The following is an 18,890-nucleotide window of genomic DNA, read 5'->3' on the forward strand; positions in this document are numbered from 1 at the left end:
TTAAGAAGAGATTGAACTTTATTAAATAGCTGTATGTACACTTTGGAGGGAAAATACAAATGGCTATTTTCCCTTTTGAAACCTGGTTTAATTAATAAATGTATATGATGGCCAGAAAATCTAATGGGATGTGCAGATTCAGAGATACAAAAGATTGACAATTGGTAGAATATTCAGCAGAGAGCGATACAACTTATTCATGTGGATAGTAAGGAAGACAAATAAGAAATCTGAAAACATAGCATGTTAATAGACTACGTTGTACACAGAAAACTCAAACATACATGGGATTAACTACATTCATATATAGTCAATTCACATTTTGTTACCATCAGCAGCATCTCAAAAGTTTGTTTCATCTTCTTGCCAATACATGTATTATATATTGCAAAAAAATATAGAAGTGTAAAGGTTCCAATTAATCAAACAATTTCAAAGCTTTAGACAGGACAGATTAGCTGCAGAAATAAAAAAAAGCTACAACTCGTAGTAGGAATAAAAATGTTTAAAACCTTCTAGAATAATATTTTGGTTGTGCTTTTTCTATTTGCCAAAATGGAATAAGTTCCGGAGGTGGGATGATGTAGAATACATCCCCCCCTCCCTTCACTGGGGCACGGTTTCAGAACAACAATTTATGCAATAAGGCACAAGGAAAATAAAGGTACGCCAGTTCTGCAGGCAAAATTTTAAGGGAAAGATGGACCTTAACCAAACCCTTATCATGCTTAATAGAGAACAGAACATCTGTCAGCAATCGGTTATTTTACAAAATAGAACTGATCTCTGACCTGTTCAAAAGTAGTTGGTACATAATAGAAATGGCTCCAATGGACCCGAAACGAAATTTGGATTCAATAGTCAGAATCATCTTTCAGCATTATTAAGGAAGGCATAGACAGTATGTATTCCTAAGTGCAATTTAAATCTTTAGAAACGCTGAATTCTATTTTTCCAGTTAAATTGTCTCTGTTCCCCAATTTCAATGTGGTTTAAAGTAAGGGTGAGGTGACATGGGGATTTGAAATTCCTCTAATAATCTACTCATGACATGTAAATATTTTTAAACCTCTATATTAAAAAAACAGATGCTGCATGAAAACATATTTAATACAAAGGCATTTAATATTTACAAGCAGTATTGTGTGCACTGTCCTAAAAATAGACTAGTGGCCATTCTGCAAACTGGAGAAGGATACAGAAAACACATTGATGGTTAAATGGTACTTACAAAAATAAGTAGGGCTTATTTAATTACTTGCAACTCAATACAGAGTAAGTCAAAAGTGGCTGAAACCATTAGAAAACTGGAATTCAACAACTTTTCTAGATTATTTTTTATTGGACATCCAATTCTTAGGTCTAATTTTATAGTGCAATCACAAATCATAAGCTTAATGAGTGACATCTGCAAAAATCTTTTATGTAAGTAAATATAAAAACTGTGGCTACCAGACTAGATTCATTTTCTAAACGGCACTACAGGGTGACTCAAAAGTCGCAGTACCCCCTTTTGTTTCAAAAACTGTGCATGAAACATGACAGACTTAGATTTAAGATGGCACCCATGTTGGGTACATACCCTAAAAGATAGCACACCTCACTCAAATTCTCCCATTTCCAGTGGGAGAATTATTGAAACAAAAGGGTGTACAGCGACTTTTAGAATCACACTGGAGAAAAGGACAGTATTTTTTTTCTACACTTCTTAGAACAGACAGATTTCATAGACTTCCCATTACATATTACATTTATAAAATAAGGCAGTTTAGATTTATGATTTTGGCTAGATTTCAAAATGAAAGGCAAACCTATACATGGGTTTAACTGTACTATCTGTGTGGAGGTGTGTAGGGGTTTCCACACAAACTCAAAAAGAACATACCGACAGGTTCACAGTCTCCAACAAAAAGAATCCTTGTGTTATGAAATATAGACTACAAGCTCCATCAGGGCACTGGTGTGATTGAGATATAGTCTCTGCAAGCAGAGCATAACATAAGGTAGCCATTATATAAAGACTGATTATTAACAAGCTTGTTTTTTGTAGACTACCTGAGTTTTACGTAAAAGGGGATATTTAATTTGTCCTATTCAATTGTGGGCATAATCAGTTTTTTAAAACATTTTTCGCTGATGCCTATTCCATTTTTTGGGGTGGTGGCGGTCATCGAAAAAGGAATCGCTGAAAAAGTTGTACCAAAAGCATGTGGATCAATGAGTAATTTGACAATCACACTGTCAATGAATAGGCCGAATTGAAAGTCATACAAAAAAAAAAAAAAAAAATCAATTGCATACCCTTCCTGAATGTATTAGAAGTCCATTTACTGCGCCAGTAATTAGAGAGACTTTAGAGCAGAGCAGGGGTATTCAACATGTGGCACACCAGCTGCTGTGGAACTAGACATTCCAAAATGCCCTGCCACAGTTTTGCCAATAGGGCATGCTAAAAACATGACAGGACATGCTCGGTGGTGTTGTTCAAAGGCAGCCGGAGGGCTGTATGTTGAATACATATGTGTAGACATTTTTGAGTACACATAATAAAGGGAGGGATCCGGGCAGATGGGTGAAGCATTACTATTTATTGATAGATCTTGTAGTGACCAGAAAGACTGCAAATTTAATATGGTCATTAATGGTGAACATACTACAGAAGATGATCGGAGAAAATTCTTTGAAATGAAAATAGACAGGACTGTAGTGAGGATGGAAAGAGAAAAACAAAAAAACGATGGACACAATGAGACACCTAGAAGCGTTTATTGTATGCAACAAAACTTAAATATGATCATGTGTACATACAAGATGCACAGACAGCATTGGGGATACACAAAAGTGTCCACTAATTCATTGACAAAATGCAGTGTGCACATCTATCCACCTAAAATAAAACCTTGGAAAAATTATTCTGAGACAATCAAGAAACATGGACTTTAAAAAAAGCCACCAAAAAAAAAAAACACCTAAAAATTGAAGAGCCAGCGTTTCCGAGTTCTCTTTATAAAGCTGCCTAACACAACTATTTCTCTTATAAAACAAAAAAAAAAGTTTCTCTTTACATTGTTATTAAAATCTGGCAACCAACATTATAAAACCGAATGCTGGACTGTCTTGCAATCCAGTACAGTATTTATCATGAGCATTTCATTAAAACGGCTTTAATGATCATGATATATGGTTTGAGAAAAAAAAAAACAACAACATATTAATATGTACATTAATCACATATTATAATAACCCAAAGGGGATGAGAGAAATTGCTTCAAGAAGTGTCTTCTTTTAAAATAAGCTGTGGTTCCCACACTGAGTCAAACGAATAAACAAAATATTGATGGTACGAAGATGGGGAGGGGAGAAAAATTATAAAATAATAAAACTGTACATTTCATTCTATTTAAAAAGAGTTGCTGGGTAATTTTACATGGGACTGTTACCAACAGATAAATCCAGCAAGCTTTCCCTTTACCCTGGCCTCAGCCGTCCCTCTATATATATATATCTCTATACCAGTAGAACAAGTCTATGCGCAGGTCAAATTTATTCAAATCGAAGCTGGCCGTAGTTAGGTCATATCAAGCAGAATACAGTGTAGATCCCGGCTTGCTGAGACCCAATCCACGTGGTGTGCGTGATGTGTTGAAGTCTTGCTGTTAATCCTTTGCTCCGTACAACCGTAGCGTCATTTCGACAGATGGAAAAAATGTTGTCTTGAGAGAATTTGATGAGTTTGAAAAACATTTTTTTCTGGTGACTTTTATCACATTAAATTTTTTTTTTTCCTTTTTCTTTTTGTTAAAAGTAGAAAGCAGTAAATATATCAGCAAGTTCATCTCCCGAAATAATAATAATAAAAAAAAAATGGAATCAAATCTTGAAGTGTGGAGCAATGCTTGGTGTTACAGCAACTCATTTACTCCTCTTTCTTCTTACCTACCAATTCAAAAGACAAACAGTCACTGCATAGTAGTCTTACACATGGACAGCTCAGCGTTAACAAATGCAAGTAATGGGAAATAGAGTAGAAAGCTGCACATAGTGCCCGATTCACGTTGACAATAACTGGTCAAAACCATTGCTCATGTTACATTGAAATATTTTTTGTTATTAATGCAGTAAGACTGCTGGCAAAGGGTGAAGTAATTGCCATGAAGACTCATACCCCTTTCACATGGCAAATCAGGGTTGGACAAGAGATCGCGATCCCGGTACGGCGCTTTCAGATTAAACCAAGGTCGCCCATTAAACAGAGAGCAAGCCAGAATTAATCTCTTATAACTCGGGTAAAAAAAACAGGTTGGTCGAACTGGGTTATTTCTGTGTGGTGCGTTCCCACCACATATTACCCCGGGTCCACCAGGCAGCAAACGGGTCCGACCCGGGTTATTTGTGCAATGTGAAAGAGGTATTAAGCATGTGGTCCTCTGTAAGAGCTGCTTTGAAGGCTTAGGCGGATATTCAATCTCTGGCGAGCACCTCCCATCGGGGAGATGCCCGCTGGGCCCTATTCAATGCGGTCTTCCGACAGCATTGAGCAGGGTATCTCGGCAGAACGAGCCCGACAGCACTAGCTGTCGGGCTCGTTCTGCCGAGAACAGCCGGGAAGTGATGAGCTGCCGGCTGCAGCTCGCCTCTTCCCGGCCACGCCCCCTTTTCGCTCCCCGGCAGGCGGGACATTGAATCCCGCCTGCATGTTCTTGGTCGAGCTGACCGAGAACGGGACTGACATTGAATACCCCCCTTAATATGACAGGTGTTGGTGCACTGAATTATATTTTAGTGTGCAGACAAAGAGGTGAAATTAGGCTTTAAAATAAGATTTTTCTTTCACTGGTTAGTTCTTAATATTTCAGGCTTTATGATCAGCATTTGGAGGTGAAAACTTAAAGCAGCACTTGCAGTCTGTGTAAAGCATGCTGATTTAGATTTATACCTTTAACCCACCAGGAAGATGACTTTGTATTAACGCAACATTGTCTATATACAGATTACTGGGATGAAATATTCATTTTGCCAAGGTTATTAATAAATAAAAGAACACACTATATACAGCTCATCTTGCAACTGCCCAAATCAATATTTACAGATGAATGTGAAAACACCATTGTACTAGGAGTAATCTGCACCTTCAAGTGACCTGTCTCTTCTATCGCTGTATCTTCCGTGTCCTGGCTGCTCGCACATGCACTAAATAGATCTGCATCATTAGATGTGTATCCTGGACTCGAATCTATTTCCCATAGGAAATCTCCTTCACTGCCCAGACCGTTGCTGCTGTAAGAATTGGAACCTGTATTTAATGAGCCTGCACGCACTACTTGCACTTCCATCAAACAGTGAAACAATGGTGTATAAATACTACTTTGTTGCAAGTTATTCTTTGGAGCAGTTTGTAATTATTTTTGGTACAGAAGACCAAAAGATGGGTTGCAGTGCCTACCTTGTTAAAACCATTGAACTCTGTCCTTCTAGAGGCCTATTCTACACGCGTGTGCCCTTAGCAGTTCCAACAGATTCTCCAACAGAAAAAACACTAAGATTTGAATGAACTGTTGGTGCTCAACAAACCTTTCAAACGCCTATGGTGGGCACACACCTGAACAATCTATCTCAATGCCACTATATCAGTCAGGTATCACTGTGTGTACCCGCAAGAATACATTTCCGTGGGTCATACGCAATTTCTTCCTGTAGACCATGTCTTTCATTAAATCTTCCTGGTGTGTACTGACAGGTTGTTGTATATGAGGTTGACAAATGTCTAGGTTAACACCAAAAGATTGACATGGAAACACATGAAAACGCTAGTGGGCTCCCAATTAAGTGTATCCGCTTCGGACCAGGTGCCTTGCGGTGCTCAACACACTTTACTGTTATCAATCAGAATTGACGTGGAGGTAGGGCCAAATGTATGTCGACTATATGCCACCAACCTAAAGACGTTCACCTAGACAACATCTACTATCCGGATACTGAGCGGGCAATCAGGAACGACATTGGCCGAAGTAGAAATTGTCCGACTGCCCATCGTTCAAATGTGTAGCCACCCTTAATTAGCTGATGCTGCTCTAGAAGAGATTCTCTAACCAATATCATGTTTTTGAAGCTGTATGTTGAACACAGTATGTTGCTAGGGTTCGTTTCAACATACATCCCTGCTATACACTCTTAGTTACCCAGCTTTCCATATGGTTTTGTGGAATTTCTCCCCAACCTTTTTTACTCAAGGAAGCTGAAATATAAGGTGTGCCAGTTTCATTGCCAACTACTCGGGACCTATAAGCTGTGCATTAATGCCATCACCCTTTTAGGACAAGCACTTCTTTAAAAGCAGCTATTTTGTAAGCATATATGTAGCAGGTCGTGGTGACTAATTGCAGCGTTTCTGCAGACAAAGCTGCAGAGTCCGGTGCATTTGAGTAGTGCATTAATGTGTAATTTTCACTTTTCAAAGCTAAATGACATTTTACGCTCAGAACGCCGTGGGTTGGACATTTTGGATAAGGAAATCAAAACAGGAAAATTCTCTCACGTGGGAAACATAGCCACTATCAACTCCGTTGAAAATACAAATACATACGAGCTTAAAAACCTCATCCTAGTATATACACTACAGATAGCAGCAAACTATAAATTGTAATGTAGTATTTAAGGGTGAATGAGATTTATTGCTGCACGTTTGATACACCCCTTGTGCGGGTGGGGGAGGAGATGGTGAGACACTGACTGATTAGAACGAAGAATAATATCGAAACGTTGGGGTAAATCTTTTACCATTTCTATGTATTGTAATTTACTACTCCAAAATGCAGTTATATTTAGGTTATTGCTTGTGAACTTATGTTTTTGTTATTCCATTATTGTTTGATGCAATGTATGTGAACATGACATTTGCTGCTTCAATAAAACAAAAAAAAACATTTAAAATAAAAAGATTGATCATGTGCAGAAGCTTACACATTCCCCAGGGTTTACCTTTGTAAATCCATTTGCCTTTGTGCTGTTTTTTTGGCCGCAAGTTCTTGCTGTTTTGGTACCTTGGCATTGCCCGCCTCTATTCCTGCAGAGCTTTCTTGATTAGCTGCTGCCCTCTTACGCCCTCGTCCTGATGGCTTGCTCGTGTCGTCATTTTTTGCTGCACTGCCCTGAGACTCTGACTTTGGCGGCCTCCCTCTCCTGGGCTTCGGTGGTGGCGTCGGCGTCACATCGTCCATTTTCTTCTCTTCAGACTGTTTGTGGATATTTTCTGCCCCCAGTGACGCAGCAGATCTCTTCTTACCCCGCTCTGCACCAAGATTAGGTGTCACTGTCTGATCCGAATTCACCTCCTAAGAGGAACAAATAAATAATAAATAGTACTTTTTTTTTTTAACCATTTTCAGAAATGTGCAACATGGAAGCTCTAACCATAAATACAAGTTTAATAAATCAGGATTACTTTGTAATGAGACCTAAATTATAAAAGTATGAAAAACAAACAAAAACAAATGGAGACATTACTGTACCTTGTTTTTAACCGTGTCAGATTTGACTGGAGTGACAGAAATCATTGTAACCAGATGTTCATCATTTTCACTGACTCCAATTTCTGAGCTGGGATCCCTATAAAGAGATAACCAGGTTACATTGCTTCCTAACAGTAAGCTCAGCTTCCTGAGGATTTACACTTTGAGATCGCAGTAAGGCATGGTGCTGGAGGGGTGGCAGGAGTAAACGTTTGGGTTGGAACCCCAGCAGTACCACTGTTTTATAGAAATACTTAAGACAAACGTTTTACTTGGATTCTATTCCAAGAGCCTGAGCGGACGTAAGGAAAAGCGGTAAGATTAAACTTGTGGCAAATATGTTTAGAATAAGACTTTATTAAGCAATGGAACAGACAATGAACAAGCTGTATCCAGCTTCATAAAGTCCAAAAGATGACAGTTATAAAAAACCTTCCAATCAGCTCCTACCTGTCATTTTTCAAACCCGGCCTGTAGGAGCTTATTGGCTGGCTGTTTATCGCTCTCCATTTTACCACTTTTTGAAGCTGGATACATCTGGCCCAACATTACAGTCACATTACTACCCAAGTTACTGTGACGTAGCAAGATAAAGGTAACTAGGTTACCAATGACACATCTAAAAACTGTGATAGGCTTCCGTATTAAAGACATAATTTAGTTTTGTAATAAGAAAAATAAATAGTAGACATGGATTTACCTTTGCTGTATAAGAACAGAAGAATCAGATTCTGAAATGATGCTCGCATTGGTGACCGCGTCGGAAACCGTGCTTCTATGGTAAGGCCGCCTGCCGGTGGCAGACAGAGGCTTGTTCAGAGCACCCAGCACTGTGGTTGGCTTTGGCTGGGAAAACAGAATGTAGATGGACACTTACATTTATTTTCCTACAGTGCAGAACGGTAAGAATATACTGCAAGCACTGGCTTGCTCTAGAACTCTGAGTTACTATTAGCTGGCACTTATTAAAGGGGCACTGCTATCTGAACAAAAAAACAATATAGAATGATGTTTGTAGAACCGTGGTGTGGATGCTGGGAAAAAAAATCATGGGATAATCTTCCCCAAATAAAATAAAAAAAAACTACCATATTATTTCCAAGCCACACTTGCGGACTGTCATCAGTAACCACACCCTAGCGAAGATAGATGTGCAGATATGTTTCATGTGTTAGATTAGGATAAGCAAATGCTGGCGGAGAAAAGCCTGTTTGCAAGTTTACCTTTCCCGTTAGTAGATGAACCCTCATTTCTTCAGATATATAGCTCTTGTCATTGCAGAAATCCTGATATAAAAAACAAACTGGTTTATATATCTAACTTTTAAACAATGACCATATGTTACCAGGTTATTAAACAAAGCAATCTAATGGAAGTATGCAGGTCGAAAGCAATTTATGACGACTAACTGGATTGTACAGGATTATTTGAGCTACAAACTTTTCATATTTTGGGAAAACTACACCATGGGGACACAAATCTTCTGTAAAAGTAGGGGTGTGTGCTTGGACATGAACAGAGTATCTTATGCGGCCTGGCCAACATAGCTGCACTGATTAGGCTCCATGTCATGTTGTGCTCACCGACACGTGCAAGGATTCCACGTTTCAAAGTGGATGTTTAGAACAGGGGTGGCCAACTGTGGCTCTTTTCTTAAGGAGATGAGGCTCCCACACACGCAACATTGCCACTTGCCTCCTCTGTGCACTGCCGGTGGTGCAGGAGCCAGCGCACAGCAGAGCAGGGCACAATCACTGTGGTCTCTGTGAAAACACCAGTAAACGCTCTCCTGTCAGCAGCAGTTTGCTCCTCCTGCTGCTCCCTGCTGTGCAGACACGCCGCTGAGGTGTCACAATATGATTTTATATAGCATAAATGTGCTGCTTGTTTAAAAATAGGGTGTGGCCGCGTGGAAGCTAGGTCACGCCCATTATTCCCATGGTATCGTCTCTATCTTACATAACATATTTTTGGGGTCATTTTCTCGGAATGTTTATAAACCAGGGGTGGAAAACCAAAGATTTATCTAGCTATTCCCCTTGGCTGGACGCAGGTCAATCTTGTACAAACATTAATCTGTATTCCTAAACAATGTCCTCTAAGTACATTAAGTACAGCCAATAAAGTGAATCCCCGTCTGAAAGTGGATTAGGACAGAAATCCATGACCGGAATATGGAAAACTTGGGTGGAAATGATTTAGTACGAAAGAACAGCCCTATCCTCATGAAAATCCAGATGGAGATTTGCAAGAGATAACCACTGCAGCAATATCATGCATTTCCTAAAGGCACAAATTTGAAAAAAATCTTCCTAGGAAATGGTTTCACTTTGTATTGTGAAAGCAAACGCTTGATGGATAACCGCTTCCCTCACCCAACCACCACTGTGTGCTCAGTGATTTTCCACATTCATTGGATGCTGCTTCCAGCTGGGGAGAGACTTGCAGTAAGTTACTACCATATTGTATGTAATAAGTGTGCAGGATGTAGCATTCAGATTACAGGATAGTGTGTCAACACTGAATATTGTGTTGACTACATACATCTGCATTTATAAATATGACTGATGATTGGACTCACCCTAATGATTGACTATGTACTACAGTCTGTTAATGAAAATTCTATACACTGTACAATTTTAAATGTATTTGTTACTATATCTACAATGTCTCAATAAAAAAAGTTTATAAAAAAAATATATAATAATTGGTACATGTGTAATATCTGGACGCCCGATTTTGTGATTGTATGCCTTACCTTAAGGCATACAATCTGCTGTGATTCAACGCGATTATCGGCAAAATCGCATAGCATTCAATGTTAACAAGGTCCTGTTCATTTCCCCACTATCCAAGTGGGCATAGAGTTTATTTTATATAGCATGGCGAGCGCAGCGAGCCCCGCGAGGGGACACGGAATACATTTTAAATAATCTGCGGCCGCTCGCCACGCTTCGGGCTCGGTGGCTCGCTGCGCTCGCCACGCTATATAAAATCAACTCTATGCCCACTTGGATGGTGAGGAAATGAACAGGACCATGAATTCTATGGAAAAATCGCATCAGATTTCAATGCGATTCGATTTTTCCGACCCGATGTTAAAATCGGGCGCCCAGTTATTACACAAGTACCTAATAATTTAGTTTCCTACAAATCAGCTTTATAGCAATTAAAAAGTGTTCCCAATGCAGAACTGCTGTCACTAATCTTGTTATAAAGTGCAGATAAGAAATTTCCGCTCATTTTTAAAATACTATTATATATACACGTCCATACGTGTGTGTGTGTGTGTGTGTGTGTGTGTGTGTGTGTGTGTGTGTGTGTGTGTGTGTGTGTGTGTGTGTATGTATGTATATGTATATATATGTATGTATACATACATACATACATATACACACTTTTTTTTTTACATACCTTATAACAGTAAAAACCAGCATAAAATCCTACCTTATCAGGCTGAGTGAAAAATCTACTTGGCAACATTGGTTCCTTAGGCGTTTCTGCAAGCGTGATGGCGATCTTACTGTTCATGACGCACAGGGCCACATCGCAGACAGTGTACAATTTCTAATAGAGAGAAAATCCAGCTGTTTCTATTGTCCAGCAACCATAACTGCACACAACTCTAACTTTGTAAATGCAATAAACATTTATTTGGTGAGCACTAATATGCAGAGGTTTAACCACAGTACAAAAAGACCAATACTGGTGACATCTTTCTGTAGTTTTCTACATACAGTTAGCCAACAGCAACTTAGTACAAATGCCATGACCAACAAATCGCAGCACATTCCGTTGGAGAAATGTTACATTGGGGCAGATTAGGGAGGCCAGATATGCCCAATAATTGATAAATTACTTTTAAGCATAGAGGGTATATGTGCGGCAGGCCGGCGGCATTTGAGGCGGGCCGGGGGAGAGGCGGTTAACAATGTCTCCGGGCAGACGGGCTGGAGGAGGCGAGGTGACTCGGCGAGGAGGCGGGTAACTCTGTGTCCGTGCAAAATGCGGAGGCGTGGGAATCAGTGTGTGGCTGCGCAACGTGATGTGATCTCTCACATCGATCTGCGCAGCCACACAACCTTGTTGCCAGGCAGCGCAGCGTGATGTTAGAGGTCACGATGCGCAACCACACAGTTCAAACACCGCCGCGTCTGCCCGGACTTAAGTTAACCACCTCCTCCCCGGCCCGCTCAGCGGTACACATAAGGAAGCCTTTAATCCTGGGATCCAAATATGCCCTAAATCCCGGGATCCCGCCGATCCCGAGATTGGCATCCCTAGGACAGATGTATTAAGCCTTAACAAGAGATAAACGCACGGGTGATAGAGAGATAAACATCCAGCCAATCACCTGCTAACTGCCATGTCACAGGCATGGTTTGAAAAAAGTCAGTAAGGAGCTGATTGGCTGGACATTTATCTCTTGATCACCCTTGCATTTTATCTCTGGTTAAGGGTTAATCCATCTGCCCCATTAACTCTTTGTTGAATACGGTTGCAAATTTGATACATACCCAAATATCTCACTATACAAACACTCAGTACACAACATAAAACAGTTGACCATTTGCTACAGAGTATTTTTTCCTAATAAATCTTTTAATTTTTGCCTGTGATTTTTTCATTATTTTTTCCTTGTCAGTACAATACACAAGAAGCATGAAAATATTTTAAAAATCAAATCATGCAACGAAGGGTTAAACACAACCTGATGTGGCGTACCACACTGCGGCAGACTTGTGATGGACTGTTGTCATGCAGTCTCCCTAAAATGTAGGACACTGAGGCAGGCTTATATGGATGGACTTCATGCAGTCTCTCCAGGGTGCCCCACACTGGGGCAGGCTTATGATAAACTAGCATCAAGCAGTCTCCCCAGGGTGTAGCACAGTGGGGTAGGCTTCTGATGGTCTGCCTTAATGCAGTCACTAACTGAAAAACATGCAGGATCAACAAGAGCCTTCAGAAGACAGATGTGTTCAAATCTTAGGTTTCTGTGAAAAGTGTGGTGCATGGGATGTTGTCGGAGGAACTCATTCTAAATGCTTTGACATTAAGAGCCAGCACTAGACAGTCCAGTTTAGCAACTTAACATACTCCATGTAATCCCAAGTAATCTCCTTAGCAAACATGTTGTGGTAAAACATTTCCACTTCCCCAGTTTACTCATTGTCAGGCAGTACCGTATAATGTTATTTTATGAAATGTATTATTCTGTCAAAGATTTAAATAGATTAAAAAACTTACTTCATTCACTTTCGGATCATCGGGACACTGAGCGTCCCTGGTTTGTTTAATGCTCTCACACATTTTCTTCATGAACAGGTGACTGTTGTTCTCATTCTTGGCCATTAAAACTTCAAGCATGAACCAAAGGCACCTGATAATAGGAAAGGTTACTATAGTACACAATCCAATACTGTTCTCGACCATAAATGCAACCTAAATACTGATTATTGTACTAGACCAAGTGGTTCAATCAACGACAGCATACATTGGTATTCATGAGGGCATGTTCAACATTTTGTACTTTTGAGGGGGTGGGGGGTGTCACAATTTGTGCTGATAATTTAAAATGTTTTTGGCATAATGTTTCAATTCCTACAGAATTTGCGTAAAATAAAATGCATCCGGAAAGTATTCACAGAGCTTCACTTTACCATTTTGTTATATTACTGCCATATTCCAAAAAGGAATAAATTGTTTCCCTCAGAATTCTACACACAATACCCCATAATGACAATGTGAAGAAAGTTTTTGGGTGATTTTTGCAAATGTATTCAAAATAAACTAAAATCACATGTACATTCACAGCCTTTGCCATGAAGCTCCAAATTGAGCTCAGGAGCATCCTTTTTCCACTATCATCCTTGAGATGTCCCTACAGCTTAATTGAAGTCCACTGGTGGTAAATTCACTTAATTGGACAGGATTTGAAAGACACACACCTGTCTATACAAGGTCCCACACTTGACATTGCATGTCAAAGACCAGACCAAGCTTGAAGTCAAAGGAAATGTCTGTAATCTCCAAAAAAGGATTGACTCGAGGCACAAATCTGGGGAAAGGTGCAGAAAAATATCCACCGCTTTAAAGGTCCTATTTAGGGATGCCAATGCCAGGGCATTTATTCAATCCCGGGATTCGGGAGAATGAAATTAATAATGCTCAATCACGGTATTGGCATCTCTAAAAGAAAATTGCCCCTGTGCTCCACACTGACTGGGAAACGACAGAGGGGCGCAGGCGGCAGCGGTGCGGAGGCAGGCAGAGAGTATGACATGTGCGGCTGGGGGAGGCCCGGCGGCAAGCAGGTTCCAATGCAACAATGACTTACTTATCGGGAGCGGCGGAGGGGAGCAGGCTGCGTGAATGATGCATGCAACTAATCCCAAAATCCTGTGATTGGAAACGCCAATCCCAGGATTGAAATCCCAGACATTTTGGGGCCAAAACCCAGGATCCCGCCGATTACAGGATTGGCCACCCTAGTCCCAATAAGAACAGTAAACTCCATCATTTGTAAATGGAAGTTCAGAACCACCAAGACTCTTCCTAAAGCTGTCCGGCTGTCTAAACTGAGCGATCGGTAAAAAGGGACCTAGTCAGGCAGGTGACCAAAAACCCAATGTCACTATCAGAGCTACAGCATTCCTCTGTGGAGAGAAGACCCTTCCAGGACAACCGTCCTTGCCCTAATCCAATAATCAGGCCTGTATGGTGGATCGGCCAGACAGAAGCCACTCCTTACTAAAAAGCACATTGCAGCCCGCTTGGAGTTTGACAAAATGCACCTGAAGGACTCTCAGACCATGAAAAGTCTCTAGTCTAATATGACAAAGACTGAACTCTTTGGTGTGAATGGCAGGCGTTATGTTTCAAGGTAACCAGGCACCACACATCACAAGGCCAAAACCATCCCTACACAGCATCATGCTGTGTGAATGTTTTTCAGCAGCAGAAACTGGGAGACTAGTCAGGATAGAGTGGGAGATGAACGCAACAATGTAGAAACATCCTGGATGAAAACCTGCTCCAGGGCACTCTTGACCTCAGACTGGGGCGACGGTTCATCGTTCAGCAGGACTACGACCATAAGCACATAACCAATATATCAAAGGAGTGGCTTCAGGACAACTCTGTAAATGTACTTGAGTGGCCCAGCCAGAGCCCAGACTTGAATCCAATTGGACATCTCTGGAGAGATCTGAAATTGGCAGTGCGCCGAAGCTTTCCATCCAACCATATGGAGCTTAAAAGGTGCTGCAAAGAGGAATGGGCAAAACTGCCCAAAGAATGGTGTGCCAAGCTTGTGGCATCATATTCAAAAAGACTTGATTAAGGCTGTATTTGCAGCCAAAGGTGCAATAACAAAAAGTATTGAGAAAAGGCTGAGACTACTTGCGTACACGCGATTCCTTTGTTTATTTTTAATTTGCAAAAATTTCCCAAAAACTTATTTCATGTTGTCATTATGGGGTATTGTGTGTAGAATTTTGAGGGAAGACATGAGTTTATTCCATTTTGGTATAGGGCTGTTACAACAAAATGTGGAAAAAGTGAAGCGCTGTGAACACTTCCTGGATGCACTATACGTTTACACAAGGGGATTTGGAGAGAGTTTTGATGAATTTTATTAATAAAAAAAAATAGTCTCATTTTAGAAACTTACTCTTTAATATCACGTAATTGGTCAATATCCTGAGGTTTCGTAAAATCTGGATCATGAGCCAGGAGATGAATCATGTATGGGACAACATATTCCGGCAGTAAGGACAGCAGTTTTTCTGCGGAAACATTATACAAATTATGATATTAAGACTTTTCAATGTGAAAAGACACCTTTATTACTTTTTATAGACAAGGACACACTCAAAGCAGAATGGGCTGCCAACCAGGATGATGCAATGCGGAAAGTATTTATGGAAAGTTTGACACACTGAACCGCTCATGGATCAGTACACAAAATCAAATTGATGAATAGCAAATAAAAAAAAAAAAAAAAAAAAAAAAAAGATAAATGACTTGGTGGCATTTATATGGAAAAATAAACAAAAATAAACCAAGAACTCACCACTTGCGATTGGGTTTTGCTTTATGAACTCCCTCCGTATGCTGATGTTTTTTAGTAAGCACTGTCTGGCATGTGCTCTTCGTTCTTTAACTGGATCCTTTGCACACAAAGCAAAAATAGCCATGTACTCTAGTGGGAGCTGCAGCTTCACCAGTGCCTTGTGCAGCTTCTGTGCAAATATCTGTCGCACCTGGTAGCACTCATCCTGCAGAAGACACAGATACAGACCCCACATTGGTAGCTACTCAGCACAGTACTACAAAAAGCTGCCAACAAACATGATTACAGACTCACTGAACATTATAGAATGGGAGTCTGAACAAACCACACAGGATACAATAATCTTAAATTAAATGGTGGTAATTCAATTGTGGTATGTGACACCTGCTGGCCGCTTAGAGGAATAGGCATCTATTGGCGCTATTCAATTGTTGTCTGGTAGAGCACCGATTACCAGTTGGTGCCGGATGATTGGTAGACAGTCAGGATCCGGATGGTCAGTATACTGACATCGGAATCCCGACTATTGGACTGCCCTACCAATTATTTCCTGCGGGGGTCCACAAGGAGAATAGAGCCTGTGGTGAGCGCAATGAGCCACCAAGCCTGCAGCGTGATGAGCACAATGAGCCCAAAAGTGGCTATTTTTACGCTCGCACCATGTCGGAGTACCGGCGACTGGGATTCCAACGCCGGTATACAGACCGTTGGGATCCCAACAGTTGGCCAGTCATACCACACACTCTTTCCTACAGCAAAGGGTGACCCTAGGGTCGCACAGGAGCGCTAGTGTGTCTACACAACTAAAAAACTCTTAATAGTGTTTACCAAACTGCTATATTAAAATCTATTATTCCCTTTGGGTATAACTGCCGCCTCCTGTCAGAGGTATTGTGTTCCTCTGCTAGTAGAACAATATTGGGAGTGATAGAATACTATCACAAGGTGGCGCTGTTCTACCACAAAGTACAATTTACACAGTACTGTGATATTCACTTGATTTAATAATAAAAAAAACACATTAAAATACAATTCATATACACTCAAATATACATACAAAATAAAAACAAACATATAAGGCATATATTGATTATGCAGAGCGAGGCATTATTTTTGTTTGAGGCTTTTGATAATGTTCAGATGTATTTTGTGAGGCAATATGACCATAGTTACCAGTCCCTTAGATGCTGTTCCTTTGGGTTTTGTATAATATGGAGGTATTGTCCACTTGTATCCTTTATCTGAGCAATTCAAATGGGTCCTGTAATGGTTGGACCGGCCCCAGGTTTAAGTGTCCAATTTGTATCTCCTTTAGGCTCTCTTAGCCAATTTCAGCTCACCCCGATCTCAGCAATGTATAAGGCTGGTAGTTGCAGCGTGTCAGGGTGCTGGTACCGGGCTGCAACGGGCTCCAATACGCGTTTCTCCGCCTTAGTAACGCTCGGCGGCTTCCTCACATGAGGAAGCCGCCGAGCGTTACTAAGGCGGAGAAACGCGTATTAGAGCTTGGTACCAGCACCCTGACACGCTGCAACTACCAGCCTTATACATTGCTGAGATCGGGGTGAGCTGAAATTGGCTAAGAGAGCCTAAAGGAGATACAAATTGGACACTTAAACCTGGGGCCGGTCCAAGCATTACAGGACCCATTTGAATTGCTCAGATAAAGGATACAAGTGGACAATACCTCCATATTATACAAAACCCAAAGGAACAGCATCTAAGGGACTGGTAACTATGGTCATATTGCCTCACAAAATACATCTGAACATTATCAAAAGCCTCAAACAAAAATAATGCCTCGCTCTGCATAATCAATATATGCCTTATATGTTTTTATTTTGTATGTATATGAATTGTATTTTAAGGTGTTTTTTTATTATTAAATCAAGTGAATATCACAGTACTGTGTAAATTGTACTTTGTGGTAGAACAGCGCCACCTTGTGATAGTATTCTATCACTCCCAATATTGTCTTACCTACAGCAGTCACATTTTTTTCTAGTAGCCTACGCAAGAAGTATGAAGTCCATAGGAAACATTAGACTGATTTAGACGTGCAAAGTGGAGCCGTCAGTATATTAACACGCTAATGGGTGTCCGAACAAAGCAATAATTGAATAGCTCTGATAAACACCCATTACCATAGATGCCCAGTGGGTGGGGGGGGGACGGGACATTTAAATAGAGACAAGGGACAGTCAAAGCACTTACATTAATAACCAGCGCACACAGCTGGAACTGCTCCGGGGTGATTATTTCATGGTAACAAGGCTCCTGTGCCAGCTTCATTATGGCACCCCCAGCAGCCAGTCTCAGACGAGACATATCAGATTTGCTGAAACAATGATAAAGTCACATTGGATTACCTACTCAGACCATAGCATTAATAGAGAAATCTCATTTTGCTATATATCATTTGCTATTTGTCTAAGACGAGCATGTGATCTGTGGGTAAAGTTAGCTAACTCACCTTATTCTTTTATGCTCCGTCAGGTCTCCTTCGCTGACCAGCATAGCAGACAACAATCGCAATGTGGAGTTTGCAGACTTCGACTGATTGTTCTTCATACCCAGCAGCCAACGCACCAGTAGCTTTATGGCCTGCACCTAAAGAATGAAATACATAGGGTTAAAGAAGAAAGGTCATGAAGGAGGAATTTTAAAGTAACCTATTTAATGGTAATTTAACTAAAAATAGAAAAAACACATTGGCACAGACTTGTTTTTTTTCATGTATGAGCACACTTTTATACAAGAAAACGGAACCAGCAGAGGACATCTAAGCTTCTACACCGCTCGCTGCTTAGCGAGGTGCTAAACGGACACTTTCCCTTCTCTGTACAAGAACACATCCCCTTGTATGCAGCCGCTAATAGGAGACACAATATGATGGTTGCCGACCATCAAATGACTTCTCCTGCCTCCGCAAATAAGAAAGTCAGTCTGAACAAAGTCAGTTGGATGGCTGATGTCCTGTGACGTTAGTCACATACTGTACCCCCGGCGGGCATCGGCCCACCCAGGTTTTTATGGTGGCACCCATAAAATGCTGGATGTTCCCCTGGTCCGGCCTTGTGTCCGCCCCTGGCCCTCCCTCCCCACAGCGAACGGCCTGGAGAGTCTGTAACTCGCCAAAGCCATTCGCTTTTGGGGATTGCACATGCGCAAACATGCTCAAGCCCCAACCATCGGGGCAGGGGCTGTATATCGGATTGCTGTGAGCGATCCTGAATCATCCCCAGTGTTTAGATGGAAAGTCAATAGGTCGTCAGAGTCAAAAGGTCAACTTTCGACACGGACCC

The 18,890-nt window shown here is 40.9% G+C and overlaps 1 protein-coding gene across 4 annotated transcripts in view; it reads right to left on the reverse strand.

Annotated features, from left to right (window-relative positions):
- PDS5A (PDS5 cohesin associated factor A) overlaps window positions 1-18,890 on the reverse strand; it is a 78,662-nt gene continuing 59,772 nt past the window's right edge. For 2 of the 4 annotated variants that reach the window (XM_083164016.1, XM_083164159.1), the window contains exons 23-34: window positions 18,059-18,195; window positions 17,800-17,923; window positions 15,586-15,790; window positions 15,184-15,298; window positions 12,759-12,891; window positions 10,956-11,075; window positions 8,732-8,794; window positions 8,209-8,354; window positions 7,509-7,605; window positions 6,979-7,331; window positions 5,130-5,277; window positions 1-3,936 (exon numbers count right to left, since the gene is read on the reverse strand). In XM_083164016.1, the coding sequence (XP_083020142.1) occupies window positions 3,913-3,936; window positions 5,130-5,277; window positions 6,979-7,331; window positions 7,509-7,605; window positions 8,209-8,354; window positions 8,732-8,794; window positions 10,956-11,075; window positions 12,759-12,891; window positions 15,184-15,298; window positions 15,586-15,790; window positions 17,800-17,923; window positions 18,059-18,195 (1,665 nt within the window). In that variant the 3' untranslated portion in view covers window positions 1-3,912. The remainder of the gene's footprint in view (window positions 3,937-5,129; window positions 5,278-6,978; window positions 7,332-7,508; window positions 7,606-8,208; window positions 8,355-8,731; window positions 8,795-10,955; window positions 11,076-12,758; window positions 12,892-15,183; window positions 15,299-15,585; window positions 15,791-17,799; window positions 17,924-18,058; window positions 18,196-18,890) is intronic. The other 2 variants (XM_083164088.1, XM_083164233.1) reach the window with 2 other exon arrangements.

This window comes from Crinia signifera, chromosome 1, assembly GCF_055691185.1.
Source record: "Crinia signifera chromosome 1, ASM5569118v1, whole genome shotgun sequence".
Taxonomy (NCBI): Eukaryota; Metazoa; Chordata; class Amphibia; order Anura; family Myobatrachidae; genus Crinia; species Crinia signifera.